This window comes from Ursus maritimus, assembly GCF_017311325.1.
Source record: "Ursus maritimus isolate PB19 chromosome X unlocalized genomic scaffold, ASM1731132v1 scaffold_X1, whole genome shotgun sequence".
Lineage (NCBI taxonomy): Eukaryota > Metazoa > Chordata > Mammalia > Carnivora > Ursidae > Ursus > Ursus maritimus.
Window position 1 is genome coordinate 61,855,548 of NW_024423319.1, and position 16,836 is coordinate 61,872,383.

Genomic DNA, 16,836 nt, shown 5'->3' on the forward strand with positions numbered 1-16,836 from the left:
TTCTGAAGTCCAACACAGCTGTGTTCCCTCTACCTGAACCTGTATTTCTTGTAGCTGTATTTGGAAGCAAGGAAGTGCTACTGTTCCATGAATTGAAGAATGATGGCTGCTTCCAGTTGATTAAAATAAGCCTCATTACAATTAGTGGCTTATATATACACAAAATAGAAAGTCCTAAAGCTGAAAGAAGAATTTCTGAATAGTTTCTCTGCTTTGGAGAGTCCCAGAGTTGCAGTAATCTACCAATAAAACTTAACAGGATTTCACTGAATACAGTGCTTATACATTTTTTTCCCTTTGGGAAAGAAGTATGGTAGTATTATTGATTGCCTATCTTATAGTGAATCCTCTTTTTTCTTTCAGTTATAGGACACCCGATTTTGTTTACCCCACAAAACCTGGTCTTTCTTCAGACTGAAGGGAATTTTGAATAGACTAAGCCAATCACAAGTATTCCTTTCATTTTTCTTTCCAATAATTGATTTAAGAACTAGTATATGGTACAGCCTAGCCAATTAGACATCAGCAGAAGTCTGCTGAGTAACCTCTGGGAAAGATTCCAGAATCTGTGCTTATAACCATTACTCTAGATGCTCTAGAGATGGACAGAGATATGGAGCACTGACTAGGTCCTCCTTCCAACATATGATTGTGTCTGCTCTTGACAAATTAAGAAAGGCTGAAATTACTTAAATAAAGGAACCTTTTTTTTTTACTGTTGATGCTATGTGTACCTATACTGTAATGAAAATTAACGTGTCCTCATGTCCACTTGTGAGATTTCTTTTATAAAACTTTCTCATGAACTACTTTTGAAATTTTTGTGGTATTGGTATTGGTTTATGTAAAATCCATTGGTGAGATGGAAGCCTCATATGTCAAGTAGTAGAAGTCATATTTTCAGACTGCTATATTGATATGCATTACTGGTGGAGAAAGGCAGGGGACATCTGCTATACCCAAAGGTGGTATGGTGTGGTGTATAAAAAACTAAACTTGAAGTAAAGGAACCTGTGTTCTAGCCCAAGTTCTGCCATATTCCTGATAATGTTTCTGTGAGCAACCCCTCAGAAAATAAATTTCTTCATTTTCCAGAAAGAGTTGAAAGGATGTTCACCCATGCTATTTTTATTCAACATAGTATAGAATAGCCAAATCAGAGCAATTAAGCAAGAAGAAGAAGTAAAGGACATCCAAATTGGAAAGGAAAAAAATAAAATAGTCACTATTTGCAAATGGCATGATATTATATGCAGAAAAACCTGAAGACTCCACCAGAAAACTGTCAGAACTAAAAAATGAACTCAGTAATGTTGAAGGATACAAAATCAATATACAGAAATGTGTTGCATTTTCATACACTAATGATGAACTATAAAAAAAAAGAAATTAAGAAAATAATCCTGGGGTGCCTGGGTGGCTCAGTTGGTTAAGCATCTGACTCTTGATTTCGGCTCAGGTCATGATCTCAGGGTCCTAGGATTGAGCCCTGCATCAGGCTCTGTGCTCAGCATGGAGTCTTCTTGTCTCTCTCTCCCTCTGCTCCTACCCCCACTTGCTCTTTCTCCCTCTCTCTTTCGCTCATTAATAGACAAACAAATCTTTAAAAAAGGAAAATAACCCCATTTATAATTACATCAAAAATAATAAAATACCTAAGAATAAATTTTACCAAGTAGTGGAAAACCTGCACATTGAAAATTATAAGACACTTATGATATTTTTCTTTCTCTGACTGACTTATTTTGCTTAGCATAATATTCTCTAGCTCCATCCATGCCATTGTAATTGGCGAGATTTCATTCTTTTTTATGGCTGAGTGATATTCCATTGTGTATATATACCACAACTTCTTTATCCATTCTTCAGTTGGTGGACACTTGGGCAGTTTCCACAATTTAGCTATTGTAGATAATGTTGCTATAAACATCAGGGTGCATGCCTCCTTTTGAATTAGTATTTTTGTATTCTTTGTGTAAATACTTGGTAGTTTTCACTCACATGTGTAATTTAAGAAACAAAATTAATGAACAAAGGGGAACAATAAAGAGAGACAAACCAAGAAACAGACTCAACTAGAGAGAACAAACTGATGGTTACCAGAGGGGAGGTGGGTGGGGGGATGGATTAAATAGATGATGGGTATTAAGGAGTGAACTCGTGATAAGCACCAGGTGTCATATGGAAATGTTGAATCACTATCTGGCACACCTGAAACTAATATTGAACTGCATCAACTAGCTGGAATTTAAATTAAAAAACTTTAAAAAAGATACCAATGAAAGAAATTGAAGACATTAAAAATTGAAAGATGCTCCATGCTCATGTATTAGAAGAATTAATATTATTAAAATGTCCCTACTACCCAAAGAAATCTACACATTCAATGCAAATCCTTTCAAATTCCAATTGTATTTTTTTTTCCCAGAAGCCTCCTGGAATCACTTCTTGATTTTAAACTATATTTCAAAGGTATAGTAATCAAAACCATATGGAGTTGCCATAAAAACAGACAAACAGAGCAGTGGAGCAAAATAAAGATCCCAGAAATAAACTTACATACATGCGGTCAATTAATTTATGACAAAATCTCCAAGGATACACAATGAAAAAAGACAGTTTCTTTAAGAAATTGTGGAAAAAGGGGACAGTCACATACAAAATGAAAACAAAAACAAAAACAAAACCTGGACCACTATCTTACTTTATACACAAAAATTAACTCAAAATAGATTAAAGATTTGAATGTAAGACCTGAAACCATAAAACTCCTGGAAGAAAACATAAGTAGTAAGCTCCTTGACTAGTAAGCTCCTTGACATAGATCTTGATGATGAATTTTGGGATTTGACATCAAAAGGAAAGGCAACAAAAGCAAAAGTAAACAAGTGGGACTATATAAAACTATAAAGCTTCTGCACAGCAAAGGAAACCATCAACAAAATGAAAAGTCAACCTACTTAACGGGAGAAAATATTTACAAATCACTATCTGATAAGGGGCTAATATCCAATATATATAAAGAACTCATGCAATTCAATAGCAAAAATGCAATGCAATTAAAACATGTACAGAGATTCTGAGTAGAATTTTTTCCAAGGAGGACTTAGAGATGCCTAACAGATACGTGAAAAGGCACTCAGCATCACTGATCATCAGGGAAATAACTTAAAACTACAATGAGATATCACTTTATACCTGTTAGAATCGCTACTATCAAAAAACAAGGGGCACCCAGGTGGCTCAGTCAGTAAAGCATCTGATTCTTGATTTTGGCTCAGGACATCATCTCAAGGTAGTGAGACCAAGCCCCATGTTGGGCTCTTCATTCAGCAGGGAGTCTGATTGAGATTCTTCTCCTCCCTCTGCCCCTTCCCTCTTTTGTTCTCTCTTTCACATTAATTAGTAAATTAATTAATTAAAAGTACAAGTGATAACAAGTATTGGTGGGCATGTGGAGAAAAAGGAACTTTTTTTTAAAGATTTTATTTATTTATTTGACAGAGAGAGAGACAGCCAGCAAGAGAGGGAACAGAAGCAGGGGGAGTGGGAGAGGAAGAAGCAGGCTCCCAGTGGAGGAACCTGATGTGGGGCTCGATCCCAGGACCCCGGGACCACGCCCTGAGCCGAAGGCAGCTGCTTAACAACTGAGCCACCCAGGCGCCCCAGAAAAAGGAACTTTTGTTCACTATTTGCGGGAAAGTAAATTGGTGCAGCCACTATGGAAAATATTATGAACGTTCTTCAATAAATTTAATATAGAACTATCATACAATCCAGCAATTCTACTTTTTGGTATGTATCTGAAGAAAATGAAAATATTATCTCCAAAAGATATATGTAAGCCCATGTTCATTGCAGCATCATTTACAATAGCCAAGATATGGAAACAACGTAAGTGTCCATTGACAAATAAATGAATAAAAAAAATTTACACATAGTCACACACACATGCACACACAAGAATATTATTCAGGCATAAAAAAGAATAAAATCTTGTCATTTGTGATGACATGGATGGACCTCAAGAACATTATGCTAAGTGAAATAAGTCAGACAGAGAAAGATATATACTGTATGATCTCACTTCTATGTGGAATTTTTAAAAAGATGATCATAATACAGAGAACAGATTGGGTAGTTGCTAGAGGTGGGGGGTAGGGTTGGGGGAAATCTGTAAATGAGTTCAAAAGGTACAACTTCCAGTTATAAAATAAGTAAGTCACAGAGATGTAATGTACAGGTTGGTGACTATAGTTAATGATACTGTATTGTGTAATTGAAAGTTACTAAGAGAGTAGGTCTTAAAAATTCTCATCAGAAGAAAAGTGTGTAGTGTCTAATTTAACTAGACTTGTGGTGATCATTTCACAATATATGCAAATATTGAATCATTATGTTGTACACCTGAAATTAATATAATATGTCAATTATACCTTATTTTTAAAAAATCACATTGAAAAAAAATTAAAACCAATGAGGGAAGTGTTAGGAATGGACAAGTATTTCCCAGTGCTCCTGCTTCCATGTAGAGAAGAAGAATACCCTAGAGAAGAACTTGCCTTTCACCTTCACTCACTCCCTATTTCCTTCTCATTAAGAGAAGTGAGTGACTCCTCTACTGGTGAATCAAGGGTAAGTAGTGCATTTCTTCCTCAAAATCTCAGAGCCATAGGTACAGTACATTCTGTCTGCTCTCAGGCAGGTGTGCTCTGTGAAGGAGACCTGCCGGAGGCTCACTTCAATATAGGAGGAGGGGTATATTAACATATCTGTTTGGTCCACCAAAATCACGCACATTCTTCAAATAGATTTACTGATTCTAAAACAAAGAGTTGATAAGCTCTGCCATGATGAATATAGAATCAAATGAAGTAAGAGATGTAAAAGTAAATTTGTTCTATGTAGATTAAATCTATTACTTTTCTAATGCAGGAAGCTTTAAACATCTTTACAGAAGATTGTGTTCTTTGTATTTCTGTATGTTCTACATAACACAGAGTTGGGCGTATAAAAGAAAATCACTGTAGATTTATTTATTGGTAGACTGAAGGCATAAGAGAATAGAGGCAGTATAATCCCTTCTTAATTTTCCAATTACTTTCTCTCTTTCTCCTTAAAGAAAAAAAAATGTCAACAGCTAACACAATCAGTAAGTCTTGTTTGAACACTGACTAGGTATTTGCTCAGACTCAGGTTAGACAGTGTGGGGATACAAAGCATAGGACTCAGCCCTTGCCCTCTGGGGATGTGTATATAGTTAGAGAGATGAAGCACAATTGCATATAGTGGCATGGGACAACAGAACAAAGAGTTTATATGAAATTAGTATTGGTGGAGGTCAAAAAATGGGAAAAGAATGGTGTGCCCAGAAAACACCATGAAGGAAATGAGGCTTAATGAGTGAACAGATTTCTGCTGCATACTTACCCCCAAAGAGATGGTTGTGCTTAAGATTTCTTGGCAGTAATGTGTGGTTCTAAGGCAAGCGACACTATGTATTATGTACTGTTTCATCAAGTTTTAAAAATACACACATACAGATGAAATCACATAAGCATTAATTAGAGCCATCTCTGAAGGAGAAAAGTCCATGTGGGAATCTTAAGGAGTGCATGTATGGTGATAGAGCTGGTCCCATCCGCTTTGTTGGATCATGTTATAATTTGTCTGGTTGCCTATGAACTTCAGGTTCAGTTCAATTCAACAATTTTATTGAGGTACCTCTTTTAACAGACAAAGGACTAAGCATTGTTAAAGATTCAAAGATGAGTTAGACAGAGGCTGATAGAGATAAAAGATACATGTACATGGAATTGACTATAAAACAAGGTAGTATTACAAATACACTTCAAATATACTTCATTTATTCTTACCAAAAGTAAGTCCCAGAATCACTGTCAGTCACTGTCAGTCACTGTCAGAAACACAGGGACTTAATATGTCCCTTAGAAATATACACAAAATCCGAGAAGAGAACACAGGCAACAACCTCTTTGACCTTGGACAAAGCAACTTTTTGCAAGACCCATCTCTAAAGGCAAGGGAAACAAAGGCAAAAATGAACTTTTGGGACTTCATCAAAATAAAAAAAAATTGCACAGCAAAGGAAACAATCAACAAACCTAAAAGGAATGGGAGAAGATACTTACAAATGACATATTAGATAAAGGGCTGGTATCTAAGATCTATAAAGAACCTCTCAAACTCAACAACCAAAAAACTAAGAATCCAGTCAATAAATGGGCAAAAGACATGAACAGACGCTTCTTCAAAGAAGACATATAAATGGACAACAGACACATGAAAAAATGGTCCACATCATTTGCCATCAGGGATATACAAATCAAAACCACAATGAGCTACCACCTTACACCTGTCAGAATGGCTAAAATTAACAAGACAGGGAGCAACAAATGTTGACATGGATGTGGAGAAAGGGGAACCCTCTTACACTGCTGGTGGGAATGCAAGTTGGTACAGCCACTCTGGACAACAGTATGGAAGTTCCTCAGGACATTTAAGATAGAGCTACATTATGACCCAGCAATTACACTGCTGGGTATTTACCTCAAAGATATGGATGTAGTGAAAAGAAGGGCACATGCACCCCAGTGTTCATAGCAACAATATCCACAATAGCCAAATTGTGAAAGGAGCCAAGATGTCCTTCAACAGATGAATGGATAAAGAAGATGTGGTTCATATATACAATGGAATATTACTCAGCCATCAGAAAGGATGACTACCCACATTTGCACTGGCTTGGATGGAACTGGAGGATATCATGCTAAGTGAAATAACTCAATTTCACAATTGTATGCAGAGACACAATTATATAGTTTCACTCATATGTGGAACATAAGGAATAGTGCAGAGGACAATAGAGGTGGGGATGAAACTGAATGGGAAGAAATCAGAGAGGGAGACAAACCATGAGAGACTCTTAACTATAGGAAACAAACTGAGGGTTGCAGAAAGGAAGGGGTGGGGGGAAGGGGTAACTGATTGATGGGCATTAAGGAGGGCATGTGATGTGATGAGCACTGGGTGTTATACTGAACTGATGAATCATTGAACATTATATCAAAAACCAATGATGTACTAATACCTTGGTTAATTGAATTTAAATAATAAATAAAAATAAATAAATACATAAATAAATAAATAAGAAAATTTTTAAAAATTGCATTTCAGAAACAACCATGGTGAATCATGTGTGATAAAACAACTTGGGGTTTTGTGTTCTTTAAGGTCAAACTAGGAACGGAATATGTTGAGACACCAATGAAATAAAATGAGAGGTAAAAAGAATATTTGATTAGCACTCATTAATGAGAATACACATACTATGCTTTCATTGAATAGGAACATAACTTTAAAGTCACAAAGACATCTTAGTATCACTTAGTAATATATTATAAAGCAATTGAACCAAATAGATGATCTCAAAAGCATTCCTAGGGCAAGATTTGTTAGTTTCCTCCTTGTATTTCTCAGGATGGAAACTTCCAGTCATGTTTGATCAGATAAGACAATATGATCAGTTACTGATTCATGACTCTATTTTTAAAATTGCCCAAATAGTCTGCAAAAGATAAGGATTTTTACACAATTTAGAGAAGATGCATTAAAAGTGCAAATATTTTCACAGATTTTTCAGTTGTGCCAAATGACACAAAGGAAAAGTGATTTTTTATAAATTAGAGCGAGGCACAACTTCCTCTTAGACTTTAAGATATGACGACATTGTGAAGAGATGATGAAAACTACCTTTATATTTAAGAAAACCTTGCATCCTCCTATTGTCATAGCTTACTAGCCTAAAAAAAAAAACACAAAAAAACACACAAAAAAACCACAAAAAAACCTTAAATAGAATTGAGAAATACAAATCTATCACTTTCAAAAATCGGAAAGCGAGTATTTTCTATTACTTTGTGTGAGAAACCCTACCTATGCTCCCAGGACCAAGCCATGTATGTAGAGAAGTCATGGACCTATAAAACGGCCTGGATCTTTAAAGAATTAAGCCAGATTCCTGGAATTATACCCAAAAGCAGATAGCTGGCCCATTCTCCCCATAGCCACTTCTCTGCATACAAAAACAACTGGGCAGCTCAAGAGAAATATGCTTTAGGATGAGCAGCCTGTAGTGATATATATGACCAGCAAAATTTTAAAAGGATTTCAAGCGCTTTTAGTCCTGAACAAAATCCTAGGCAGGAATCTCTGTTTGCAATATGGGCAGGGGATTCATTCTTCATTTCCCTAAAGAATATGCTGATTATATTCCCTCCTTTCAAGCCAGCTCCCTTCTTGATTTTCTGATTTCTTTTGGTAGCAGTGGGACACCATAGTGATTAAGAGTATAAACACTATAATCAGACCACCTGAGTTAGCATTTGACCTTGGGCAAGTCACTTAACCTCTTGGCAAGTTGGTTTCTTCATCAATAAAATGAGGAATAGAATAATACCTCAGAGTTGTGGTAAAGACTAAATGACAATGAATTTAATGGGCTTAGCACAGAAATCTAGTATTTGATTTGTTCAACAAATTTTAGTATTGCTTTCAAGGGTGTCACCATCTTCCCAATCCTGGATTCCCATTTATTTAAAATAGAATTAGTTTTTCTAATTTATTTCTTATGATTTAATCCTGCACAAGACCTTGTAAAGTATGGTTCCTAAACATTTTTGGAAGTTATCCCTTTATTTTTAATGTTGCAATCATAATGTATTCCACCACCTCTCACCTGGGATATAGAAGTATTTCCTAACTGGCTTCCCAGTATATCTTGCTGCCAGATTAATCTTCCTAAACAGAATGCTGGGTGTGAAACCACTGCAGGTAAGATAGGAATTTAGACATTCCTAGTAGCACTGGCTGTGGGTAGAACTACTCTGCTGGTTTGTAGAATTGCTGTATTATACTCTACAGCACAGGACCAGTGTCCCTGATATAGAAACTGTAGAACTTAAGACAAATATGTCATTTTTGTGGTTTCAGTGGTGATATGTTTTGTAAGGACAAAGTTGTGTCTGCTTTACTCACCACCATTCCCATGTCCAAACACAGAACAAGGTAGTAGACCCTCAGTAAATATTTGGTGAGCAAATAAATGAGTTAATGAATGAAATGGTATCAAAGAAGCCACTAGTAGCCTTATTTTCATTGATTAAGTTTTTGGTAAATTTCACAGCATTCAAAGAGAGTTGGCATCCAATTGTACATAATCTTCCATTCGGCTCAAGTTGTGATAATTTAGTCATCATCCAGCATCATCTGAGAACAGGGAAGTCATTTATAAACTTGAATGGTGTGCATTCAGACATGATTAACAATATGAGCTGGAATTGGCATGGCATCTAGATCCCCAGTTTTCCAAGATAAGAAACTGAAGGAAATTGATTCTAAGAAACAAGAAGTTGTTGCTGGGAAGGAAAGAGTACAACAAAGAGCTTAAGCAATAAGAACTACTTTTTAAGATTTTATTTATTTATTTGAGAGAGAGAGTGAGTGGGAGAGAGAGAGAGAACAGGAGCAGGGGTAGGGGCAGAAAGAGAGGGAGAGACAGACTCCCCATGGAGCAGGGAGCCCAAGACTCTGGGATCATGACCTGACCTGAAGGCCGACACGGAACTGACTGAGCCACCCAGGCACCCAAGAACTATTTTTTTAGTAGATGGAGATATATTCACTGCTGGTTTCAGCTCAATGAGCAAATGGCAGATTATATTTTGAAAGTCAAAAAGCATGTAGGAACTATCTGCCCTTCCTGAAATAGACACTAACAATGGGTGCTGTTGCTCTTCTATGATTCTAACACAAGTATTATTTATACTGAAAGGGTAACAGTAAGTACCCCTAACTTGAGACCATGCCTGCACCACATATGTTCAATAGAAGCAAAAGCCCTTCGAGAGGTATGAGTGATATTTCTCAAAGGGAGCATGGCATTAACAAACAGAAGATGGTCACGTTTTTCAAAATCCAACAGAGAACTTAGACGTCAATTTATGTGAGTATTTTCAGAAAGTCTGGCCTTTCAAAAATGACTTATAGTAAGACATAGTGTGGTCTTAAGCAGCTCTAAAGGCTAAATGATAGTTGGAAAAAAATATAGAGCATCCTATAACCTTGAAACACAGCTATCTTACAGACTAAAATAAGAATCCAAGTGTAACCAACCATTTTACTCTCCTATCCTTTTCATAATTTGAAAGTTGTTGACTCCTGTATTATCCTAAATGATCCTCACAGCAACAGCATGGAAATATTGCACCACTCTGCTGAGGAGGAAAATGAGGCACGAGGAGATGAAGAAGTGTGCTCAATGTGACATAGCCAGTAATCAATCACATATCCTTTCATTGTTACCAAAGTTTGGGTTTAATCATCTGAAAAACAGAAATAACCCCTGCCCCTTCTGCCTGACCATATTTCATGGAAGACGCACTAAGCTAATACATTACTATCTTAGCCAGCACCTTACACTTGATAGGTAAATGTGTAGGAACAACCATTTGTTCAGCCACCTGTGTGGCAGGGACACACTAGCACAGAACCTAGCTTGAGTTGTCATAAAGGTGATGGCAAACAGAAGGTAACTGTAAAAAGAAACATCCTGGGAAGCTGAGATTTCCTCAGCCTATAGTAATGGTTGCCTGATAAATGTTAAATTGTAACGGCCAGAACTGAAGAAAGAATTCAACAACAACAAAACAAAAACGAAAACAAGAAATACATAAAGCACCAATATTTCTAAGTAAACATGAACATCTGGCTTTGTGTAAGGCAAGGATCCCCACTATTCTCCATCTACCTTCTCATCTGCTGCTTATCAGAGAAAATTAAGGGTGTCTTCACAAAGCTCCCATAATAGAGACAGGCAACAGGCTTCAGTCAAGGAAACCTCAGTGGGTAAAACTCCAACCTGAAATTTCTTAGACCAAGGGATTATGACATATTCAAGTATCCTTAATAGGTATGAGTAAATGGAGTATTCTCTAGCACAAGCCTGATTCTTTCCTTTGTCTGTTTTGCATGTGGGCTTTTTTTTTATTGGTGTTATTGCCTTTACACAACAGACCCCTTTACTGTCTTTGGCTGCAGGACTAATTATAAACTCTTTACTACTGTAGTCACCAACCTCCACAGCATGAATTTCACATAGTGAAGTTGTGTATCAGTGTCAGGCAGAACTGATCATGAAGGAATAGCATGCTGCACATATAAATGTTCCAATAATGATTTCTAACTCAGCCCTCTTTGGGATTATTGGTTTTTTCCCCCACTAGAGCTGGGTTAGCATATGGCTAAACTTTGTGTGCTTCACTCACACTTCCACCTCCCTAAATGCATAGGTATACACACACCCTTGTTTTTCTCCTTGCAGATTTCACAATTGGTGGTCGAAGAGAAGCAAGGTCTTGACCGAGACCTTACTCTGGTTTCCTGACCTGCGAGAGTGAAAGGATCTGGATTATTTCAGAGATTCACTATGAGCTCTCCCCCTTCCTCTGTCTCTCATCCTTTCCTAACTGCAAAATGGGGAGTTGAAGAGGCAGAAGTGCTATATTTCTCATTTAGTATTGCTCTACGTTGGGAAATTGAAATTATAAAACAAACACCAAGAAAGAAAACAAGATGTTGGGAGAATGAACCAAGTAACTATAAACAGACTTCTAAGTGTTCTTTAAGGGGAAGGTATTATTATAAAGGTACAGAACAGTCATGGGCTGTGCTTTTGGGACCTGGGTGAGTGCAGAGCTGAGGAAGCTTGAGTTGGTGCCAAGTTACAGTTCCTGGCCCCTTAGGCGGCCAGGCCCAGGTTTGGGAAAACAGAATCAGGGTCAGGGGCTGTTGTGGCCTGGACAGAGGCAAAAAGACACAATACAGCAGGTTTCCTTCCTGTCCTGTTCTTATCTGACGGTGCAGAGGGTGGGTGGGAGCACTCCTGGAGTGCAGGTGAGGCACTTCAATCCCCAGCTGCCCCAGGGCTCCACCTCCCTTTCTCTTTCCTCACTGACAACCCCCACCCGCATCCCAGCATTTGGACCCCCTCCCGCTCCTCCCTCGGCCCCTCCCCGGGCCCTCCCACGGTCTCCCACCCAGCTTGGGACTGCGTCATAAGTATCCCCAGACTTGGGCTTGCAGCTGCCTAAGACAGGCAAGAGAGAAAGTAGGTCTTGCTAGGGCTAGCGCGATCTCTTTACGACCTGCAGCCCGGGACGCTGATTTGAGACACGCCTTACCACGAAGCCGAAAGATTCGCGATGGTGAAAATCGCCTTCAATACACCCACGGCGGTGCAAAAAGAAGAGGCGCGGCAAGACGTGGAGGCCCTTGTAAACCGCACGGTCCGAGCTCAGATCTTGACCGGCAAGGTAGCAGTACTCATTGCACCCCAGACTGCCTGCTAGGGTCGGTAAGGCGGGGAGGGCGTGGTTTGAGGTGAGGAAGGGGCAAGTGACAGAGGACAAAATGAAAGCTGCCCCATCTGCGCTGTTGAACTGGTTTACTGGTTGCGCCAGTTCCATCTAGTCGCGCCGCCTTCCGCTTGCAGTGTCTCACACTCTTTAACATCCCAGTGAGTTGCACTACTTTCCGTCGGATCCAGCTGTTGTGGTACATTTCCAAGAGGGAGTTCGAGGAGAACCCCTGGGATCCGACGTCACACTCTCCTGGGGAACATGTGAGGGGCTGGGTTCAATGAGAGCCACGTTATTCAGTCTCCAGCTCCAGGGATGCACCCAGCATCCACGGGGAAGGAGCAGACACTCAGGGAGAACAGGGGCAAGATATTTAACTCTTCTTTCTTTCCTGTTGATTTGGATAAAGCTCTATGAATCTAATTCTTCCTAGGATCTCTGAATGTTTGTGGGGGTGGGGTATGGGGCCAAGGACAGCTTTGACTCAAGGCGACATGGGTTGAGGTCAGTATGTGTCTGTGTTCGCCTGTGTATATTTTCAATTTTTCTCTGGTTATAGACGGTTTTAAGCATTCAGTAAAGGAGCTGTCAAAATTGAGGTTGGTCTTAATTAGAATTTGGGATGTTCACTGTGCCCTCTTACTGCAAGATCCTAGTATGTTTTCACAGCGGCATTTCCTAAAGACGACACTCTTCATCTGTAAAAAGAAATGTTGAGGTTTATTTTCTTCTTCTTTTAGTACTTCCTTTTCGTGGTATACCTCTACACGCCTCCCCTTGGAGAGATCTGAAGCAGGTCTGACCTTGTAATTTAAACTTCTAGCATTGCCAGAAACTGAGGTAGTCCCCCCCCCCAAAAAAAGTTAGCAGTTGTTTATTTAGTCCAATTTCTATTTCTTTTAAACATCTAACATGTTTTAAATGTTTGTAAACTACTCATTTTCCTCAGTAAAATGTCAATGTTAAAAGGGACAATTGTATTTTCTTCTTCTACAAAATCTGTACAGTGTCAGAGTTTCCAGATCTGTCTTAAGTTTGTCTCGTTCTCTCTTTTAAAGTTTTAACTTTTGTGTTCAAACTGGAGATTTGAAGAGTACTTTGAGTGAAATGAGACTCTCTGTAGTAAAACTTATTACGCATCAATTTGAAATGCTTATATACTTATAGAGTTTTTATCACAGAAATTTTTAATATTTAACCCAACAAAAAACCTAGCTTTTGGGGATTATACATTTCAGAAGCCAAAAGTAACATCCCTTTGCATTGTTGCGGTTTTGATTAAATGACAGAAGATCAAATGTGTAACTGTCCTACTCACTTTGTGGGTGAAACCTGGCCAGATTTTTTGGGAGGTCTAATTAGATGCCAGTAGTTAAATATAGCCACACAGTAATCCCTTTATTTTTCTCTCACCACCAAAAACTTCATGACTTGTAGTTGGATACAGTTAATATGTAAGCAGTACTTCTGCCAGGCCTGTGGTGTGATGAGGAATAAATAAAAATGAGCATTTGCACCATGATTATATTTCTTTGTTAGGTGTTGGAGAAACTTCCACAGGTTGCTGACCTGGCCACTATAGGACACTGATTTAATAATACTTGACACATTATATTGTGATACATTAATCTGCTCATCAGAAACCTAGCACAACAGAATAGTATGTCAGAGGTTGTGTACAATGACTTTAAAATACAGTTTAGAGAGAAATTAGCTATGGTAAGTGAGAGTCCATACCACTCTGAATTCTAGCAAATGCAAATGGAAAAAAATCCTTATTCCTAGTATGGTGGTGAATTTTATTAGATTGAAACTGTAATACTTAGTCTTTGCTTAACAATAAATGAAATTGCAGTGTAAATCGCTCTTCTATCGCAGGGACAAGAAAAAAAGAAATTCATCCTTTTGAGTATTTAAAATTAAGTCATTTTGTGACTTACAGGGAAGTAACTTCATCTGTCTGGACCTCAATTTAATCACCTAAGATACAATTTCAAAGCCTCTAGCCTAGATTACAGTGATTCACAGTCATAATTTATAGTTCTGTCTTTGTAATATTAATTTTGTTAGTTTTTTAATAAAAAAATAATTTATAATTTCTGAAAACTATTGGGACAAGGAAAAGCCTTCAAGGTTTACACAGTATTAATGGAGAGCATGAATTTAAGTACATTTAGCTAAGAAAATGTGCATACCAAATTTCTTTGAATTTTAATTAAGATAATTTTTTGAAAAACCACTTAACAAATAATTGTCTCTCTTTAGAACCCATGCATTTGTTTTCACCAAATTAATTGAAGTTTAATTAGGTGTCATAAGCATTATAGTAGTTGTCATGGAAAAGAGCTAATGTCCTGAAATACTGAAACAATTCTATTTTCATACTAGTCTGAATGATTTACCCACTGATTACAAGAAACTACATTTGCTGACTTTGTTTATTCTATCCTTGAGTAATAATACTGCTTAAAACATATCGTGATATACAAGAATGGGATTGGAGCATCCCTTGGACCATTGCCTTGGGTAGAATACAGTTAGTCAGTTACTTGTTTGCTTTGGATCTTTCTTGTTCCAATTCCTGAACAAAGTATGGATTTAACAGAATTTTTACAGTAACTGTTACACAGCTTTTGTGTCCAGCTATCACAAATGTTGTACTGTAAAGTCTAGTGTTTTATGCAGAACTTGGAAAACATTGTCTCATTCATGCAGTACACAACGATAGAACATTGGATGATATTAGAAAGGCTAAATTCTCACTAAAATTAGGAACATTATGATATATCTTGCCTTCAATATTTAAATTTCTAAAATAGGGGGAAATGACATATACCTGCCTTACAGAATTTTTTAAGATAAAACAATACAAACCAGCTTTTTGAAAATCATTTAACAAATCAAAGGACACAATTTTACCTTTCAGTTGGCAAAAAAGTTGATTTACCAAAAATAATAAAGCAACATAATTATACTCCAGAAAGTTAGTGATTATATCACTGTATAAGTCCAAAAATCAACAGCTTACATTTACTTAAAGAGTATAATTTATTGCATAAATGAACGGTGATTTTCAGTTGATTCTAAAAGTGTGTATTTTGAAAAAACTCCATGTCTGCAATTGGGTTTGTAAATGCCAGAAGGAAAGTTAATATAATTGGAGATTTTTCACATCTATTAAATATCAGAAATGTCTTGAAATGATTTTAAGCTAGGATGACTTAATAACATCTTTTAAAAATGTCTTGTGTTTCAAGAAAGTAAATTGTACACAAGGCGGCTATGTGTCTAAAAGTGCAATCTGGTTTTTGTCTTTGGTTTTGCTTTTTAATAAACAGGAGCTCCAAGTTGCCACCCAGGAAAAAGAGGGCTCCTCTGGGAGATGCATGCTTACTCTCTTAGGCCTTTCATTCATCTTGGCAGGACTTATTGTTGGTGGAGCCTGCATTTACAAATACTTCATGCCCAAGGTAATGATAATTACAATTCTTGTGATTTGGATTACTAATTGCTATATATTTAGTAACAACTTCAGGAAATCTGTGGTGGTCACCAGAGAAAGGAAGATTTAGGGCAAGTTTTCAGATTACCATTCAGTTTATAAAATTCATTTGTCTTCATGGTGATGCTGTAATCAGAAATCCTAAGCTTGACAAACAGTACAATGAATTGATGTGAGTGGGAGAAATGATTCAAATGTCATCATAATAAGTATTAAAAGGTTTTAATTCTCCCTTTTTATCTTTTAGAGTACCATCTACCGTGGAGAGATGTGCTTCTTTGATTCTGAGGACCCTGTAAATTCCCTTCGAGGAGCAGAGCCTTACTTCTTGCCTGTGACCGAGGAGGCTGACATTCGAGAGGATGACAACGTTGCAATCATTGATGTGCCTGTCCCCAGTTTCTCAGATAGTGATCCAGCAGCAATTATTCATGACTTCGAAAAAGTGAGTTTCTTTTCTTTTTCTTAATTTTTTTTTATTATATTATGTTAGTCACCATACAGTACATCCCTGGTTTCTGATGTAAAGCTCAATGATTCATTAGTTGTGTATAACACCCAGTGCACCATGCAATACATGCCCTCCTTACTACCCATCACCAGCCTATCCCATTCCCCCGCTCCCCTCCCCTCTGAAGCCCTCAGTTTGTTTCTCAGAGTCCATAGTCTCTCATGCTTCATTCCCCCTTCTCATTACCCCCCCTTTTGTTATCCCTTTCTTCCCCTACCGATCTTCCTAGTTCTTATGTTCCATAGATGAGAGAAATCATATGATAATTGTCTTTCTCTGCTTGACTTATTCCACTTAGCATTATCTCCTCCAGTGCTGTCCATGTTGCAGCAAATGTTGAGAACTCGTTCTTTTTGATAGCTGAGTAATATTCCATTGTATGTATG

General features: G+C 37.6%; 1 protein-coding gene across 3 annotated transcripts in view; it reads left to right on the forward strand.

Moving 5' to 3' along the window:
- The first annotated feature begins 12,005 nt into the window (after positions 1-12,005).
- Positions 12,006-16,836, forward strand: part of ITM2A (integral membrane protein 2A) — a 7,182-nt gene continuing 2,351 nt past the window's right edge. The window contains exons 1-3 of one of the 3 annotated variants that reach the window (XM_008700607.2): positions 12,007-12,395; positions 15,776-15,907; positions 16,187-16,384. In XM_008700607.2, coding sequence (XP_008698829.2) covers positions 12,282-12,395; positions 15,776-15,907; positions 16,187-16,384 — 444 coding nt within the window. In that variant the 5' untranslated portion in view covers positions 12,007-12,281. Of the gene's footprint in view, positions 12,396-15,775; positions 15,908-16,186; positions 16,385-16,836 lie in introns of all 3 variants that reach the window. The other 2 variants (XM_008700608.2, XM_008700609.2) reach the window with 2 other exon arrangements.